Source organism: Arachis hypogaea, chromosome 9 (genome assembly GCF_003086295.3).
Source record: "Arachis hypogaea cultivar Tifrunner chromosome 9, arahy.Tifrunner.gnm2.J5K5, whole genome shotgun sequence".
NCBI lineage: Eukaryota > Viridiplantae > Streptophyta > Magnoliopsida > Fabales > Fabaceae > Arachis > Arachis hypogaea.
In genome coordinates, this window is record NC_092044.1 from 6,454,485 (window position 1) to 6,473,386 (window position 18,902).

Here is an 18,902-nt window from a genome sequence, read left to right on the forward strand (position 1 = left end):
TACACATAATGTTTATGACTTTATACTCGTATGAGTGTGTGAAAAATTTAAATCAATGGATGAGATTAAAATATTTTTTATAAAATAATAACTCTATAAAACATACTTATATTAAAAAATTTAAAAAGAAATTTTATTTAAAAATATCTATTTTTTTTTGTTATACCACGCTTTAATTTCCTTTTCTTCTTTTTCACATTTAATTTATAGATACTGAATTTAGGGTTCGTTTGGAAAACTTCAAAAGTTACCCTTTTTTTAACTTTTGATTTATAAAAAGTTACATTAATAGTATTTGGTACAATTTTTTAGATAAACTTTTAATTTTTCAAAAAGTTATTTAAGAGCTTTTAAAGAAGTTAAAAAATGTGACTTCTCCTATTTTCAAAAGCTATTTTATCACTCCTATTTAATGCACAACTTTAAAACAATGACTTCTATAATAACTTTTCAAACACAAAATAACTTATTTAAAAATTGTTATTAATAAAAGTCCTTATATTTTAAGCTTTTTATTCAAAATAACTTATTTAAAAAATTTAGCGAAAGTGGGCTTTAGTCTCTATCTTTTTCTAGGTGGATGTTACAATACTCTCCTTATGTTTGGAGTTTTGAAACTCCTTTAAATTATCAATATTGTAATGTGTGTTGGCACAATTTTCTAATAGGTATTCTATTAATAGAACTTTTATTATATATTGATAACATCATCAAACAATTAATGCCAATAAATTATATTTTTTTAAAAATTAATATTTAAAAAATTAACACTAACATAAAATTATACTTTTAAATAAAAACCATAAAATAATCATAAAATATATCTTTACCTATTAAGCAACATTTTTTTTAATTAGTGTTTTATTAGTGTTAATTTTTTTATTGAAATAAAATAAAAAAATTATTGTTTTCCATAATAATTTTTTTATTTTTATCTTTAAAATTTATTTTGTTTTAGAATTTCATAAACTCATTAGAGTACAATCTAATTCGTACTGTCATACTGGTATATTTTTATCTTTTAAGATTTATTTTTATGTTTTAATTAATTAATAATTTTAAATTTATTTATTTTAATTATTTATTTAATATTATAATTCATTTCATAAAAGTTATCACGTATACTACTTTTTTTTATCTATAACATCATGATTTTAAAAATTAACTATATTATAACATACCATTTAATTAGGATATATATTAGGAACAGAATTAATATTTTTTTAAAGTGTTATTTTAAATCAATTTTAAGTTATTATTTAAATTTAATTTTAGATTTTTATAATTAAAATTAAATTTAAAAATAATTTTAAATAAGTAGTCACAAATCAAAGAGCAGAATAGTATTAAATTATCGTCAGATTTGTAACTAGAGTTATTGCTTCTGATATTTAATTTATAAAATTAGGGTGTAAATATGTTTTTGTAATTAAACTTGAACCGATCATATCAGTTTGTATTGATTTTAATATCGAATTAGAATTAGATTTCTTTAAAAAAAGGGAAAAAAATTTACAAAGAAAAAAATAAGAATAAAAAAATGTGAATGATAGTTAAAGTTTGATCAAAGTTAGGTGAAAATTATATAAATTTATATTTATATTTTTAATATATAGGATAATTAGTTTAGGTCGAATCCCAAACTCTAAAAAAATATTTTGTAAAATTTAAAGTTTTTTATTTTTTCAATAAAGTTAATAATAATTTCTAGATTTCTTTTTCAAAATATATTTTTGTCTCAATCTTGTATCTTATCCTCTTTAAAAAATATTAGAGAGTTAAATTTATTTAATTAAATTATGTATATAAATTATTTAAATTATATTAATTTTTTTTAATTTCAATAATAAGTTTAAGAATATTTTTTGAGTGTAATGGAATGAACTAAATATAAATAATTAAAATTAAAATACAAAATACTTAAGATAATTAGTTTTTAAAATTAGAAAGAAGAAAAATAATTAAATTCATTCTCTTATACGAAGTATTTATTTTACGTTATATAATATACATATAAATTTAAATTTTTAAAATTAAAGTTAAATTCATAAATATTTTTAAGTAATTAATGGCAGAGAATTTTTTTTCCCTTTTAATATGCTTACACAAAATAAATATTATTTTGGTCTTTTTTTAAATATATTTAAATAATATTAATACTAAAAGAATATTTTATCTTTTTAATTAAATAAATTTTAAATTAAAATTAAATCATTTTAATTTTAAAGGATATTTTTTTAGTCTTTTAAAATTAATACTAAAAATATGTTTTGATTTTTAAATTTTTTAAATTTTTTATTTTTTTCAATTATAATATTATAATAATTTTTTTAAATGTTATAATAATTTAATATGAGTAATATTAATAAAAAAGTATAATAGTCACTAAAAAAATAATAAAAAAGTATAATAAGTCTAACCAAACCATAAATCTAAACGGATCTAATATAAAATTTAATGCTAGCCAAAATAAATTTTAAATAAAAAATATAAAATAATCATAAATACTAACATTTTTTTTAACTTCTTAAAAAGAGTTTTAGTACTCCAAAACTTCAAGGAGTATGGAATCGCGTCCCCTTTTTCTATTGTCTCCTCTTCTTCCTTTTACTTTTTCCTTCTTCTACATATGCACTACTTCAAAGATAAACCTCACATTCTAAGACATTACCATATGTTAGTTGCCACTTGCCACTTTCTTGCCACTTTCCCATATACAAAAGGTCCTTCTTAGCTTGTAGTCTATCTTCTAATCAAAGTACTAATTGTGTATTTGCAATAATAATAGAACCTCAATGAAAAGAAAGTATTATCCTTTATTAGAAGAGAGAATAAAATTAAAAGAGAAAAAAAATGAGATAGTCTTCTGTGATAGAAATAGTATTGCTACAGCCGCATTTATAGTTCCAAAACTTTTAATAAGCTCAAAAATAAAATGTGCTAAAATAAACATTCTTCTAATGACAACAAATGATGTGAAGATAAAAGAGAAAAAATGTATCTTCTACAATAATAATCTATATTGCTCTCTAATTATAATATATCTCAGCTAGTACAATTTGTGAGTGTAAACAAAGTTGCTGCACCTTTCAGATCATGGTCTTGAACTTGTTGGAAGCAATCAGTTTCTGCTTTTATTACAGCATCATCTATCTTAAACAAAACTGCTTCATCACTGCAAAATAATTAACATGATTAGATGATGTTTTTATATGTATCAACTAGAAAAAGATTGAACATGAAAAATAATAGTAATACATTCAATCATAGTAGATATTTGGTTATTTCTTTAATTTATCGTTGGAATTAATATTGCCATTTACATATATCCAGTAAACAATTATTCCTAATCACATGCATTGGATGCGTGCAATTCTTTCTCTAGTATAATTTCAGTCACTTTTAAATTTCAACATTGTACATGGAAAATTTTAAAATATTTGAGAGTTAATAAAAATTAGTCTAAAATAATCTATTTTTTTATTTTATATTCATTAATTATTATTAAAATAAATAAATAATTTTAAATATAATAAATATAGAATTATACATTGTATTAATAATTAGTTAATTTAAATAGTAAATTATAAATACTAAATATTAAATTTTAATAATGTTAAAATAAAATATTAACCTAAAATATTGAACAACATTATTAAAAAATATTTATTTTCTAATATTTCTCCTATTAACACTATTCAAAAGTTTTTTTAGATAGAGTAAATATCTAAATCCATCCTAACATCTCAATTATTGTCCATTATTGCCGTTAAACAAAATTTTTCCATTGGTTTTTTATATTTCCTTTTTATATACAGTAAATTTTTATTTTTTTATTTTAATTTTTTTTCTTTAATTTATATTTTTCATATTGACCCTCCTAAAAAAATTTCTAGCTCATCCCTGTAAACTAACCACTTTAACGGCAACATTATCATCCTCGTAAGCAACAAAAAAATCACAACCACCAAATCTAGTTTGTTTTTGAGGAGATCGTCATCATCACCAATTCGAATAACTCCCGTTATTGTTTCTATATTCAAGCATAAAATCCATCCTTTCTGTACCTATTTTCAATTTTCTTAAAGAATCTTTTCTTTTTTCAATTTCATTTCTCAAAACTTCGTTCAAATTCACCCAATTCCAATATAACACCGGCACAAACAAAAGAACATACAAACACTATAATAATTAACTAAATCAATGATATCATGAATTCTATATACATTGAACTAAATTTTGTGAATCCAAACCATTGCAATTATTATATTACATATAAAGAATTCACCTTTTTAGCTTGGATCTTTATTTGTGTAACCTAATTAATCAACTAGATCTGCTAAGTACGTATCATATTTACTCATCACATAATTTTTGTAATCAAATCGAGACAAAATTATGATCATATAACATTTTTTCTTCAAATGAAAGAACATCCAGATCAAAAGAAAAGATAATGATATATATATAACAAACCTGCGCTGAACTAAATCTTGAGGCTCAAATCCAAGTTCATTTCTGTCATCGGAAGCCATGTCAAGCATTGGCTTATGATCATACTCATCACCAACACTACAGTTACTATTCTGCCCCTGCAACGACAACGACGAAAGCGAATTTTGCATGGACCACATGTTAGCATGTTCTTGCAAAGGGGTACCGTTGTTGCTACTGCTATCATTCACCTCTTGCACCATCATATACTGATCGTGATGCGGCATTTGTTGAAGGTAATGGTAATGGTTAACGCCATTTCCACCAACAACAAGGCCGCCGCTGCCACCAGAACTGTACAGCGTCAAGGGATCTGAATTGATGCTGTCATCTCCGTTGACGCTGACATTAATATTACTGGTGGCGGTTTGGTTATAAAGATGTTGGGCCTGTTGATGTTGGGCCTGGGCTCTAAGTATAGCCAATTGTTGAAGCACGAGCTCCAACTCGGAGAGGTGAAACTCGATCTGAGCCTGAAGATCTTGTACCATGCGATAGCAACCGCCAACGGGGTCCTTGGCTCGCATATCGGATTGAAAGATGATGGTTTTCATAGCTTCGTCCTTTTCGTGAGGATTAAGGACCTTGATGATCTTAGTGATGTTGCTTACGCCGAAAAGCTTGTGAGCGTTGAGGAACTGGCGTTGGCGGTCATGGGGGAAATAGGGGGCGAGAATGCAATCGGGAGCGCATTTGCGGCGTTGGTATTTGCAGGCAGCACAGGCCTGGGTGGTGCTGTTGCCAGTGCGTGTTGTAATGGTGAAGTTTGAGGAGCTCATGGCTTTTTGTGAGAGAGAAAAGGAGGAGAGACAGAAAAAGAAGGAGGGGAGTTTGAGATATCAACTGCGTCTCCGGCGGGGAGGGGATGAAAGAAGGTTAGGGGATGGGAATGGAAGGGTAGGGATGTTACAAGGCTTCGGACTTTTTCTCCAATATCAGAGTTTCTCTTCCCTTAATTTCGAAGAATGCTGAAAATCATGGTTGATCCAGAGAAATGTTAGGGGAGGCATGACATGTATATATGCATGCATGCATGCATGCATGTGTGTATCAGAGAAAGAGAGAGATCATAACGGATTCAATTGTGTCAATCGATATTTTTGGGTTCTCCATCCAATCATCATATATATAATGGTTTGGAATAAGTAGTATGACCACAATCTAATTTAAATAATTTGTTATTGTTATTATATTAAAATGTTAATATAATAACATCTTTTATTAAATTTAGAGATTTATTATTGTGATAGTGATCATAATATTGAGAAATAAATTTTTTATAATTTAATCTAAATTGTTCTTGGTCATAAAATTATTAAAAGGACATTAATAATCCAAAAAGATCAATATATATAATGATCTTGGATGAACATTAATAGATCTCATTTATTAAATTATATATATAGATGGTGTATATAGAGATATGGTCATTGAACTGACTCACTTTGAGAATTTCTAATGGTTATAATTATCGCATATTTGTCAATAGGATATTCTCAAGATGAACATAATAATAGAGTTTTCTTTGATCTGCGGTCACATTAATTAACAATGTATTTATTATACTTTGATTCTGGATACCTAATACCCTAGGGTGCTAGTTGGAAAGATATTGAGTATGATTTAAATACTTGTAGAATTAATGATTAGTCAATAAGAAATCCGTCAACTCTTGTAAAATGTTTGAACTCTATGATTATAATGATTGAGATAAATAAAAACCTTAGCCGCCAAGGGAATTGAATGAATGAAGAAATGAGTTTTTTAGGTCATTCACAATTAATTAGAATAATGGTAACAAGTTAGAGTTTGACAATTAAACCATACTCTAAGGGTTAACTAAGAGATGGAAAGATGGAAAGAATTATATTTTGTTCTTCTGAGATTCTTAGTAAAAATACTTCATACTATCGGGTCATTGAGAAGTGTTGCTAGACGCTAACATTGATTAGTAAATTTAGTATGACTAATTTACTACCCACTTAGTATTGAACCTATGGGATCACACACTAACGAGTGTTCTAATATTTGCTATAGAATTATTTAATTATTATTTTGATTTGATCAAATAAATAATTATATTAATTCAAATGGAATATTATTATATTCTTTGCTAGCACCAAGAATATAATAATAATATGATAATTGAGAATATTAAATGAGATTTGAGAATAATTAGTTATTCTATTTCTAAATTTGGAAGAGATCCTAACTGATTTTGTTTTCAAATTGAGTTAGGATATGATTTATAAATTTGAAGGATTTAGATTTAGAATTTTCAAGATATGATTTAAATTTGAATTGAGATTCAAATTTAAAATCAGTAACAAATATCATATTATATATATATATATATATATATATATATATATATATATATATATATATATATATATATGTATTCCAAGAGTAGAGGAAGGTGAGAATAAAACCTAGGAAGGTGAGAATAAAACACAGGTTTTATTCCTTCACCTCTACACACATAAACGTATGTGAGCCTGATTCTTAGAGAAGAAGTGCAAAGAGTTGCAAGAGGTTTCTCAAGTTAGATCAGATGTCCATTGGTTAAAGAGTTGAAAGCAAATGTTGGTCTCCGTGTGATACGCATAGCGCCTTCATACCATCGAAGGAGAAAGTGATTTTTACTAGCGTACCCAGATATTTAAATCTGATATATATTAAATTTTTGGAATAAAATTTAAGCACAAAATAGATCTTTAGAATTACTTTCTTTTCTTTCACTGCGTGTTATGAACAACATGATAATCCTTCGTCAACATGGTAGTGCATATAATGCTTAATTACCAAGTTTTTTTTTCTTTTTTTCTAAAGTTAAGGATGAGATTTAAACATATAATTTTTAAATGAGTATAAAAAGACTATGTCATTTAATTTAGAGTTCGTTAGGTTAATTACCAAGTGTTATTATTTCACATTTGCGTTATAGTATATTAAGTTATTAACCAAAAATAAATAAATAGGTATATAGTATAAGAATGAAGAATCTTATGTAATATGAAAAAAGTTAGTTAATATTAACGGAAAATAATTAGATTTTTAATTGAAGTTTTGAAAAAATAATAATAATACCTTTTTATTTTTAATATACATAAGATAAAGTGTTCAAATTTGTACGTTCTTGTATACCGATTTTTCTCCTATCATGTTACCATTGTGTTTATTGGTATTGATTTCATCTCATTTTGCTTTTTGAAGGCATTATATATGTAATTTGTGTGCGTAATGTTGAGGGAGAAAATGAATGGGCATGTATGGCATGACAAGGCATGATATGAAATTATGGATACATTTTTCGGTATCCACAGGTGGTGTAATATCCATATTCCAAGGAATAATGCAGTTAAAAAGTCAAGTCAAAATCTCATTTTACCTCAGGATATATTATTGATTATATATTATATATTTTTCTTAACTACGAAGAGCGATTCATTTGGAGATGGTTCATTATAAGAGATAAGAGTCAATAGCAGTTTAATTATGTGCATTATGTTAACGTGGTTGATATTTCACTCCATTAATTAACACCTACATCATATATTTTTGCATGCAATGCAAATTATGCATGATTCGAAGCTTGTCATTTTATTTTGATTATAGATTATATTAGCAAAATAATAACTAAAAATTATTTTATTTAACTCAACGTTCATGATTTTATATATGTGACATTTATAATAACATATTTATTATATTTAATAGTATCCAATTATTTTAATAGTAATTAAAAAATACAAAACAAGTTATTCAGTGATAATTAAAGAATGCACAAGTTTTATTATATGGTTACAAACTTATGGAATCGATATTGATGTGGTATTGCACATTGGCAATGAATGAGTTCTTTGAGCTGAATGATAATAATCATAAATCATAATTGAGTATTGCTTTAGGTTTTTTTTTTTTCATCTTTTGTGAAAATAATAACATGCTTCAATTTGAATAGTCAAACTATAAGATATATTGCAACAAACCAACCCTCACTTGAATGATATTTGTTCGTTCTCATCCTAAATAGTGAAAACTAGCCATAAAATTAGTAATAACGAGTTTTATCCTATATTTTTACAGAAATATTTTTCAGTGGATTGAACACCAGATTGAGAATTCCAGATAGACAGATAAGTTTCTCTCAATCCATTTTTATATTTGTAGTGTGAATTTTAGAATTACTTTTTATATTTTCTATCGACAACAGGACAGTGGCACTCAACATCAATGAGAATGCTGTTCAGCTATGCACTTCTTGTGTTCTGTACTTTGATGATAATCAGATATACATGTGCTATCAGCTTTCTTTCCATCAAGAAATAACTTTAAGCTACACCTATTAATCCTTGACTACATTGAGACAGTAGAACATAAATCTAATTCTGAGACATGCTCTTGAACAACGTATCAAGCGTAAATCTTAGTAATTTTGTTAATTTTTGGTTAGAAACTGGAGATACACACCTAGTAAAACAAGGAAGCTACAATCTCTCGATAAATAATACAATATTTGTGGTTCTTAGCCAACCTGAAAATTGACATGCTCCTATGGCTCAGACTTAACAAGCTCCTCGACAGAATTTCGGTAATTAGCAATCAAGTCTCTGTAACAAGGAGAAAAATGAAGATGTGTTTAGCATCAAGCAACTCAATCAAACATAGATATCAGAAAACATAGCACTAACCTTCGTTGATTTAGCAATTGCTCACTTTCTTCTAGCTTCTTGTTCTGTCCCTCAACTGTCTGCATTTAGCATCATCCAGAATGTACAAACTCATATTAGACCAAGAATAATACCGGTATAAAACAGCAAGTTAAAGACTCAACTTTTCTACTGTTTAAAAAACAATCATATCAAGATGCAGAATAGAATATGTATCATTCTTCTTTTCTGTGTTGGTCGATGCAGGTGTTTTTTTAATTATCATGCATAGGTTGGACACATAAGTATAAATGCTAAAATCTCAAACCCAGCTCAAGACACACATAAATACACAAGTGCACACATGAGTGCACCTAGTACCTAAACCATAATAAAATTATTCAGTTTCAGCGCACTTTTGAAGCTAAATATTTAGAAGTTCAAGTGTTTAATTAAATATGCCTATCCTCTATGTAGCAACCAATGTATGTAAAAGCAAAAGCATAAATAAGAAACATATTTTACAACAGAAATTGGAGAGTTGCTAAATACCATCGCCTTGGTGCTAATGGAGTCGGAGATTGAGTTCAACAGTTGCTGGCACTTCTCAAAATGGGTGCTCAATTCAGTGATCTATAACAACAAAACCAACCAAATATGACACAAGTGACTATTCAAACTTTCAAACAACCCTCAATTGGGAAGTTCAATTGCCAAAACGAAAAAAGAAAAAAAAAAGGTGATTGATATTGAACAAAACATTGAAAACAAGGCCCAAAAAGAAAAAATGAATGAAATTTAAAATATATCATACCAATGCATCTGACTGTTGATCTGGAGTCCCATGCTCGATAACCTCAGCCAAATTCTCAACCAGCTATACCCAAAAATAAAACTAAAAATAAAATATAAATCATAACAAAGCAACAATAACAATGAAGTTAAGGGGAAACTGGGTTAAGGTTACATGTAAGAGGTGGTAGTGTGAGGCCAGTGATTGGTGAAGGTTCTGCTGCTGCTGCTGCTGCTGCTGTTGCTGTTGCAGCTGCTGCTGCTGCTGTTGTTGTTGTTGTTGTTGCTGCTGCTGCTGCTGCTGCTGCTGCTGCTGCTGCAGAAGAAGTTGCTGCTGCTGTTGTTGTTGTTGTTGTTGTTGTTGTTGTTGTTGTTGCTGCTGATAAAGCTGCTGCTGTTGTTGGAATTGAGGCTGTTGAGGTTGCTGAAACGTTTGATGGAGAAACTGTTGTTGTTGCTGCTGCTGTTGCTGCTGTTGCTGCTGGTGGAGATAGAGGGGATCTTGAGATTGAGAATGGGTTGGGGTGTTAGTGTTGTGGGTTGGGATCATTGTCCAGTTTCCTCCTGAAGAAAACTGATCCATCGATTCAATTCAATTCTGCCCTTTGCAAACACAGATTAGGGTTCGAGCACCAACAATACCACTATTGTTTCTACATTAACCACCAAATACCATTAGAAGTTTAGAGGATGCAAAAGCCCCTAGTATTACTTGAAAAATACACAAAAGCAAAATTGACACATGATGACATGAATGAATAATCACGGTATATGTATGAACTATGAACTATGCAAAAGCCCTTCCAGCTCAACAATTACAAGAATAGGACTAGGTCTAAGTGAAAATAGTATAAATAAGAGTAAAACTAGTGGAATAATTGTATGCAACAGTGATGAAATGAAATTTCCTTCTCATTGACTATGTTCTTCTCTAATTCCTCTTCTAAATTATAATAATTCTTCTTCTCCCTTATTACACACTCATCCAAATATTCACCCTGATTCTTAATTCCATTCATACAACATTCTTAAGATAACAGCAAGAACAACAAATATACCAGTGAGAGGACGAAGAAACGAAGAAACGAAGAAACGCTGCAGCCAGAGGAAGGGAGGGAATCACAGCAGCAGAGTGAGAAGAGAAATCAGGGGCAGAGGATACGGCGAAGGCTGGGTTCCTTTTCAACCTTTTTTTTCAATGGATAACTAACAAAAAATTCATCTCTTTAATAAATGGTGAACTGTATTTATAGTTATAAGGTTCTGAAAACTGAACCGGTCATCGAACCGCTTTAGTTACTGGTTCACTGGTTCATAAGTTCAACCGGTTTGACCGTGGTTGAACCGAAAAAACCGTTTTATAATAAAATAAAAAATAAAATATAAATAAACACATTAAAACATAATTATAGTCTAATATAAATATACAATGCACAAGTTAAAGATAGAAAATATTGTCTTAATGTAGCTGAGTCAAAAAGTAAAACAAATTGATAGTATTGCACAACAAACACAACAGGACCTGAAACAAAAACACAACAGCTGAAACAAAAAAAGAATCCAGCACAGAGGAGGGGCAGCAAGTCGGCAGAGATCGAGAGCAGGGACGGTGCAACCAAACAATGAACAAAACTCAAAAAACTTTGAATCAGTAACATAGTGCAAATTCAAGAAATTTTAATAAAATTTAGCTATACAAACAGACAATAAAGCAGTAATAGAGTTATAAATCTAAAATTTATCATCAAATATAATCAGTGAGCAAAGCCAATCAATCAAGCATTGACTGGGCATTCGAGAAAAAAAAAGAATCAAAAAGAACATTTAAATCACAGCAACAACACAATAACACCAATTGAAACATTTAAAAAGAAAGCAACCAAAAAGAATATCTAAAAATCACCAAGGTTGAAAACAATAATTTGATGTCAACGAATTAAAAGCTAGGCTTCCAGGAAAGTGAAGAATACCCAAACCAAAGAACCTTCAATCACAGTTTAAACCAAAATTCAGAATCCCCTCAAATTGAAGCAGCAAGCAACTTGAAAATCAAAGAACCAAAAAATAATTTTCAAATAAAAGATTCAGATCACCAATCCTAACCAGAAATAAAATCAAATTCCAATAACAAAGAAATCTAGAAGTCTAGAACAGAGCAGAGCAGATCCTGAGGAAGAGGGGGAACAGCAATAATTAACTAACAATAATTATTCATTCATACCTACACATTACCAGCAATCCAATAAGAATACAATAACAATACATACCTAAACATTACCAGCAATCCAATAACAATACAATCCAATCCAATTATTCAATTGAAACAGGCAAACAGGCAATAACAATCCATTCCAATAACAATACAATCCAATCCAATAACAATACAAAGTTCACAGTTCTGAATCAGTAACTTAGTTCAGTTGAAACAGGCAAACAATTATTCAATCAATTATTCAATCACTATATCAGTTCACACTTTACAGTTCACAAAAAAACAATTATTCAATCACTATATCACCATATCAGTTCACAGTTGAATGACTTGAATCAGAGTTCAGTGGCAAGGTTCTAAAAACTGGACCGGTCATCAAACCATTTTAATCACTGGTTCACTGGTTTACTGGTCCAACCAGTCCAACCGGTGGTTCAACCGGAAAAACCGTTTTAGAACAGCAATGCGTGATGGAGAGGGAAGATTGTTGGCTATTTGTCCATAGTTGATTCCAAAATCAGAACCACTTGTCTGTATAAAACTATAAATGTCTCTTGAGAAAAACACAGTTTTGAAATATCAGAAAAATAAAATGCTTAAATTCCTATGCTGAATAAGAAGAATAAGTACACAACCAAATTGATAGAATCATAAAACTAAAATGAATAATATATAAATTAATTAATGGTTTTTGATTCCTCTGAGGATGCAATGTAGTTTCTCTTTCATTCCATGAAGCTAAGAAGGAATGACATTCTGATCACTAAACAACTAGACTAGAATGTTCCATTAGCAAGAAAACATAGACAGAAACAGAATAAGATTACCCCAGATAACAAAATCAGTTTTTTTCATCAACTTTGTGTGGAATCAAAAGAGAATCATGCAGAAGTATACAAGTTACACACCAGAAATAGTGAGAAGCAGCATAAGCAGTTTGAAGTAGGAGGAATTTAATAAATTTGCATGGCCTTGACATGACTTTGACTAGTAACACATAAAAATATGCATTGAAAAAGTACAAAATTTCAATAAACAGTACTAAACAGAGGCAAGAAAGAACAATCATCATTCAGCAACAAACATTACAAACAGCAACAAGTAATCACACTATTACCAAATTCAAAAAGAATGAAAACCAGATAACCCCAATCATAAACACCATTACCAAATTAAATAAAAAATCAACCAAAAATCACCTTGCAAATCAAAAACTCAATCTCTTGAACTCAATAATTACATCAGTTATCCAACTAAATAATTGCATCACAGTTATCATAAACAGATTTCAAAGCCTAGAAGCAGAGTGAAATTAAAAACATGAAGCATATAATAAATCAAAAGATCACCAATTGCAAATTTTTTAATAAGAACAGAAGTTAAGAACAATGAAAAATGAAAAAAGATTCAACAGTTTTCAACCCAATTTTAATGCAAATTTTTTAATAAGAACAGAAGTTAAGAACAATGAAAAATGAAAAAAGATTCAACAGTTTTCAACCCAATTTTAATAAAGCTCATCACAATGATTAACAACAACAAAAAGGACTGAAGGAACAGTGAATCAGTAACACGCAGTCCAAATTTAAAATTTAAAAGTTATCAATTTAAAATTTATCATCAAATACAATCAGTGAGCAAAACCAATCTACCAAGCACTGACTGAGTATTCTATTCTGATTCTGTGACTGGGAAGCAACAAATTCAGCAACAAATTCAAGTTACAGCAACAAATTTAAAAAATCCAAGTAAAGTCCCGATTTACAGCAACATTTAGATTAGCAACAAGGCAAATTTGATTAGCAATTCAGCAACATGCAAAAATACAGGGAGAAGGGAAATCTGAAAAGAGAGAACAGGGAAGTGATGGTGCAGGGACTCACCAACGGTCGACGGCGAGTCGGCGTCCACCCCACGGAAGGCGACGAAGCAAGAGACAACCCCACGAGTTGCTTCTGCCGCCGGCGACGAGAAAGACGAACCACGAGATGCCAGTGACTGAGACGAGACTCGAGTGAGACTGGGAGGCAGAATCGAGCAGAGACAACCACGGACGACGAGCAGCAACCAACACGCACAGCTCGAGCACTCACTGGCGGAGGGAGGCGTGAGCAGCCGAGCACAGAGGAGAACGGCGAGATGCGAGCACCCGACGTGGAGGATCTGGCGAGAGGCCCGAGAGCACGAAGACGGAAGTTCTTGAGTGCGATGGACGGCGGCAGCAATCTCTCATCCAACAGACGGCGACAACTATTGGTGGAGGCTAGGGTTTGCTGAAGGAAGGAATTGGAGAAGGGGGGGGAATGGGGGATAACGCCTGCAACTTTTTTCCTTTCAAGGAAGGAAACAGGTCGTTTTTTGTAAACCGGCCGGGTTCCGGTCCGATCCGACCTGCCGATAACCTGCCAGTTCAGTGGTTTTTGATTTTGCGGTTTTGCGTATTGGATCGGATCGTTTTCTTTGCCGATTTTCGGTTCGATCAGCCGGTCCGACTCGGTTTTTAGAATTTTTCTTTTTCCAAGAGACTCGAACCCGCAACATTTTAATTGAACATAGAAAGACTATGTTATTTGAGATATAACTCATTGGCCGGTTTTCAGAACATTGGTTATACCTGATAAATAAATTGTACTTCTAATTAGAAATTTTGTAAAATAAAATTTGATTTTTAAATAATTTTATTTTTTAAAAAATTTTCGATCACAATAAAAGAATTTTAAATATAATAATTTTATTTTTTAATTTTATTTATAAAAAAATACATCAACATTTAATTTACAAATCTTTTATAAATATATATTTAATTATTTTTATTGTAGTTATAAATCTCTTAGGACAAATTTGTTGTTTATCTCTAAAAAATATACTGTTCAATACATGAAACGACGTTGTCGTTTGGAGCAGCCGCATTGCGCCCTCACCGCAACCTTGAACATTACAGACCTTATATCTAGGTCCGAGGTACAAGGCAAGGAACACAGCGGGGCGAGCATTAGATTCGTCGTTGCACTGTCCTCTTTCCTCTTCACATTTCCCTCAAAGGTGAAATCTTTCACGTGGATCCACCTCCATTTCACTTTCAGGTTTGATTTTTTTTTTTTTGGGTACTTGAACTTGCTGTATCAGCTGCAAATGCCGTTATTCTCAATTCAGCTATCCTTTGTAATAATTAACTCTTGTTTAGGCTCAGAATATTAATACAAGTAGAGGATTAATTAACTCTTGATTTATTATGTGAATTAAAAGAGAGGGGGGGGGGGGGGGGAGGGGGATTATTAATTTGGTGAGGTTCTTTAGTTAGGATTGTTTATGATAGTTTATCATCTGTAAATTCAAAACAAAATACCTAATTAGAGTTCCGTGAATTAAGTATGATCAAAAGTAGGGGGCTTTTAAGCTTCATACTTCAACTATCTTGATGTCTAATCAGATATTAGGAAATGAAAAAGAGAGGGGAGAAGAAAAACCGTTACATAGGTATGGATTCAGTATCCATACCAATACCCGTACCCATACCCTGTACATATAAGAGTAGGATTATGAAATTTTTGCCAAAAAGTACGGTACGAGAGGGTATATATAACATTTTTTTTTCATTATAATACTTTGAATAGTAAGTGCCCAACAACTACTAGTATCCGGTACAAGTAAAATAGCCATTTAGAAATGCCTATGCTTCAAAGTAGAAGAGGAAGAAGAAACCTTATTTACAAAATTTTATATTCATGACTAGAAAATGCCTTTCACATAGTTTTATGAGGGGATATGTAAAAGTTCTAATGCTATCTTACTTTCCCAACAGAATTTACATTAATTTTGATTCGGGCACCTATGCGACTTCTATGCCAGACTTACCCATTTTATCTTTCTCTTCATGCATATCTTGGGGCGATACAGTTGTGTCCAAATCTTGCAAGACAATCGTATCTGAAATTGTGATCTAGGGAGATGCATTGGTTGCAATGCTTAGTGCAGAAGTAGGTAACTGAAAAAATGTATCTGCTCTGGTGGTGTTGTAGAGATTTTTTCCTCAAGTCAATATAGCAAGGATAAAGCTCAATAGATCGATGGAATTGGGTAAAGTTTATGTTTCTTGTGTTGAATCTGTTTTAGCTTGTGGCAAGCCATCCTGGTGCCAAAATGGAGGAATACTGGTTATCTATTTGCAAAAGAGTCATAGTTGCTAAGAACTATAGTTGTGATTTGAAACTGACTTTGGTGATCTGATCTAAACTTCAACACCGAATAGCTTTGATTCTGGGTGCATTAAGTAAACCATTTTAGTACTGGCTAACTTTGACAAAATTAAATTCACACTAGCTGATGAGTTTTTGATGGCACCTTGATTCCCTTTTCTTGTAATGATTATTGATTATTGGTGAATAGAAATGTCTCGAAGTTACAATGAAAATATAAAGCTCTACACACAGGACCAACAAGAATTAGTGTCTGATAGGATTAAAATGAAAAGTAATTATTCAGTGCTCTAACTGCAGCAAGATACAAAATTTAGGAACAGAGAAGAAACCTTATCAACATCTGTGCCCTCAAGTTAGACCCTGCTTTTGATTGAAGATTATGATATTCATGATTAGAATGGCAATAGCAAGTGCTAGGGAATAAGTAATATAATATAGTGTTAGTGGCCTTGGGCTTATGTTAGTCTTAAAATGTGTTTTATTCCTCAGTATAAATAGACAAGATGACTCACATAATTAAGTTAGTCACTCCTTTTACTCTCTTTCTCTAATTTCAAGCATACCTGGTCCTACCAGGTGAAATTGGCTCTGTGTACCATTCAATGCTATTGAGAGATCCTTAAAAAGGCCAACATTCGAAGGAAGATGAAATATGGTTTTAAACTGATGTCAATGGCCCAATTCTAGTAATGTTTTAAAGACCATCAACTTCTGAAAGGGATAAGTCTTTTATGACGTCTTATATTGTTTAGACCTACCATTTGTCAGATGATTCTGTAAACCAAATTTGATCATAATTTAAAATTTTTGGATAGAATACATACAATCAAAAGTAATGTTCCATAATTCTCTAGTTGGACTTGTTCTGTAAGAACAGGTGCCAATTATAGGAGAATCAACAAATATTAGATGAGTAAACCTCTAGGACTTGAGCAAAAGAGGCAGTTTCATCCTCTTCCTGGTATGTATTATTTACTGCAAAAACAGAAAATGTGTACAATAGTGGTAGCCTGTTAGATGTTGAGTCTCTCTCCTAAATCTGATTCTATTTCAGCTTTCTAACAGCACTCTTCGTCTCTCCCACACCCTGTATAGTTCTAAGTTCTAACAACCTTGCTCCCGTGCCATTGCCAACTCAGCACACTTGATTACAAATGTGCACCCGTACTCTTCCTTAATTCTGTGTCTATTTTCTAATTTCACCCTTTCTTTCACGCACTCTATTAAGCGAGTTACTTAGTTTTGTGAATACTTGTATTGCACTTGAAAATGGTTTTCAGAATTGCTATTTTACACATTTTCTGTATGAGAAAGGCCTTTCATTTTTAGAGGGTTAAATAGTAATCCTTGAAAGTTCGTAGTTTATTGCTGGCATGCATTTACATTGATGTTGCTGATTGACGGAAACCGGGGTTTTCTTTGTGTTTGGAAATGGCATTCCTATGCTAATATGTAATAAACTTGCTCAGTATTCAAGTTGGTGTCAATCTGATTTGCTCTTTTGCAGGTAGAATATGGCAATAAAACCAACAGTTGCATTGAGGGCTATACTTGTTGGAGGGGTTGCAGCATTCGCTAAAATAGCCAGCGCAATGAAGGCCGCAGGTGGTGTAAAAATGGGCGCAGCTGCGGCTGCAATGACAGCAGCAGCAACCGCAGCTGTGGCAGGATCAAAACAAGAACAAAAAGATGCTCCTCAACAGTCTCCAAAATAATGTATCTTTATTTGTTTCTGGATTTCTTTATGTAGATTAGTTGAATCTTCCCCAAGTTTTATGGGAACAAAGAGAGCCATTTGCGGATTGTGATATTGACAGATGGTGAATATAATAACCACTTCAAATGTTCTGTTAGATATGGAATCATGAAGTCTTAGATGAAGCTGTACACTCAGCTGAGTAGTGTGTTTTAGATGTTGTAAATTTTATTTTGCAAAATGATGACTTTGCAGTGAATTTATTTTCTTTTTTCTTTTTTTTCAACTTTCCTGCCAGTTTATGTTTGTATTTTTATATAAAGTTTATTTTAATACTTAATAACACGATTTCATTTTTGCATAATGATTAGTTATTTAATGTTGATTATGCTGGCTTCCACAATGTTAAAAGTAGTATGGAGTGGTCTAGTGGTGAAGGGTTGATGTAGTATGTATGAAGTTATAGTTTTAAACTTCATTGCTATAAATGTAACAAAAAAATGGTAGTTGAACCCTTTGGGGGAGAACCCAAAAGTTGCAAAATGTGGGTTGTGCTTGCAATTGAGTTAGAATGTGGAGTTGGAAACTGATGCTAGAAGTGCATAGAAGGACAACAGAACAGTGTTCGGAACATTATGCCATATAGCTTGAATTTTAGGCACTTCAAATGTAATTGATTCCTACACATTGAAACAACGTGTTGATAGCTTTAGCAAAATTTGCTAGAGAATATGAGAGAAACAGAATGGATCTTCTTAATTTTTTGTTTCACTTGAGAAAGTAAAATATTATCTCTCACCATATATTTTATAGGTGGACCAAGAGAAAACATTAAAAGATTATAAATTACATTTTAC

At 30.9% G+C, this 18,902-nt stretch overlaps 2 protein-coding genes and 1 long non-coding RNA gene across 5 annotated transcripts; 1 reads left to right on the forward strand and 2 right to left on the reverse strand.

Moving 5' to 3' along the window:
• Window positions 1-2,867: 2,867 nt before the first annotated feature.
• Window positions 2,868-5,452, reverse strand: LOC112712872 (uncharacterized). Its single transcript, XM_025765752.3, has 2 exons — window positions 4,477-5,452; window positions 2,868-3,175 (listed from the first exon to the last, which is right to left on the reverse strand). Exons 1-2 carry the CDS (start codon window positions 5,271-5,273, stop codon window positions 3,046-3,048), a joined length of 927 nt encoding a protein of 308 aa, XP_025621537.1. The 5' UTR covers window positions 5,274-5,452; the 3' UTR covers window positions 2,868-3,045.
• A 3,275-nt stretch (window positions 5,453-8,727) lies between these two features.
• Window positions 8,728-14,622, reverse strand: LOC112710142 (uncharacterized). Of its 3 annotated transcripts, none has more exons than XM_025762257.3 (7): window positions 14,034-14,541; window positions 10,997-11,144; window positions 10,114-10,591; window positions 9,961-10,023; window positions 9,699-9,779; window positions 9,189-9,247; window positions 8,728-9,107 (listed from the first exon to the last, which is right to left on the reverse strand). In XM_025762257.3, exons 3-7 carry the CDS (start codon window positions 10,519-10,521, stop codon window positions 9,050-9,052), a joined length of 669 nt encoding a protein of 222 aa, XP_025618042.1. In that variant the 5' UTR covers window positions 10,522-10,591; window positions 10,997-11,144; window positions 14,034-14,541; the 3' UTR covers window positions 8,728-9,049. The 3 variants fall into 3 exon arrangements, with proteins under 3 accessions (XP_025618042.1, XP_072058527.1, XP_025618041.1); XM_072202426.1 differs by having other exon boundaries at window positions 10,114-10,512; window positions 14,034-14,435; XM_025762256.3 differs by lacking the exon at window positions 10,997-11,144 and having other exon boundaries at window positions 14,034-14,622.
• A 361-nt stretch (window positions 14,623-14,983) lies between these two features.
• LOC112710144 (uncharacterized) lies at window positions 14,984-18,409 on the forward strand. Its single transcript, XR_003156719.3, has 2 exons — window positions 14,984-15,233; window positions 17,857-18,409. It is a non-coding gene; the product is annotated as an uncharacterized lncRNA (long non-coding RNA).
• The last annotated feature ends 493 nt before the right edge of the window (window positions 18,410-18,902 follow it).

What these genes read in the sequence shown, in the direction of transcription:
- LOC112712872 (XM_025765752.3), bottom strand. Translation starts at nt 5,273, where the DNA reads ATGAGCTCCTCAAACTTCACCATTACAACACGCACTGGCAACAGCACC. An exon ending in CAAGATTTAGTTCAGCGCAG is followed by an intron (nt 3,176 to 4,476) that starts GTTTGTTATATA and finishes ATTATTTTGCAG; the next exon opens with TGATGAAGCAGTTTTGTTTA.
- LOC112710142 (XM_025762256.3), bottom strand. Translation starts at nt 10,521, where the DNA reads ATGGATCAGTTTTCTTCAGGAGGAAACTGGACAATGATCCCAACCCAC. An exon ending in ATCAACAGTCAGATGCATTG is followed by an intron (nt 9,780 to 9,960) that starts GTATGATATATT and finishes TTGTTGTTATAG; the next exon opens with ATCACTGAATTGAGCACCCA. An exon ending in CAATTGCTAAATCAACGAAG is followed by an intron (nt 9,108 to 9,188) that starts GTTAGTGCTATG and finishes TCCTTGTTACAG; the next exon opens with AGACTTGATTGCTAATTACC.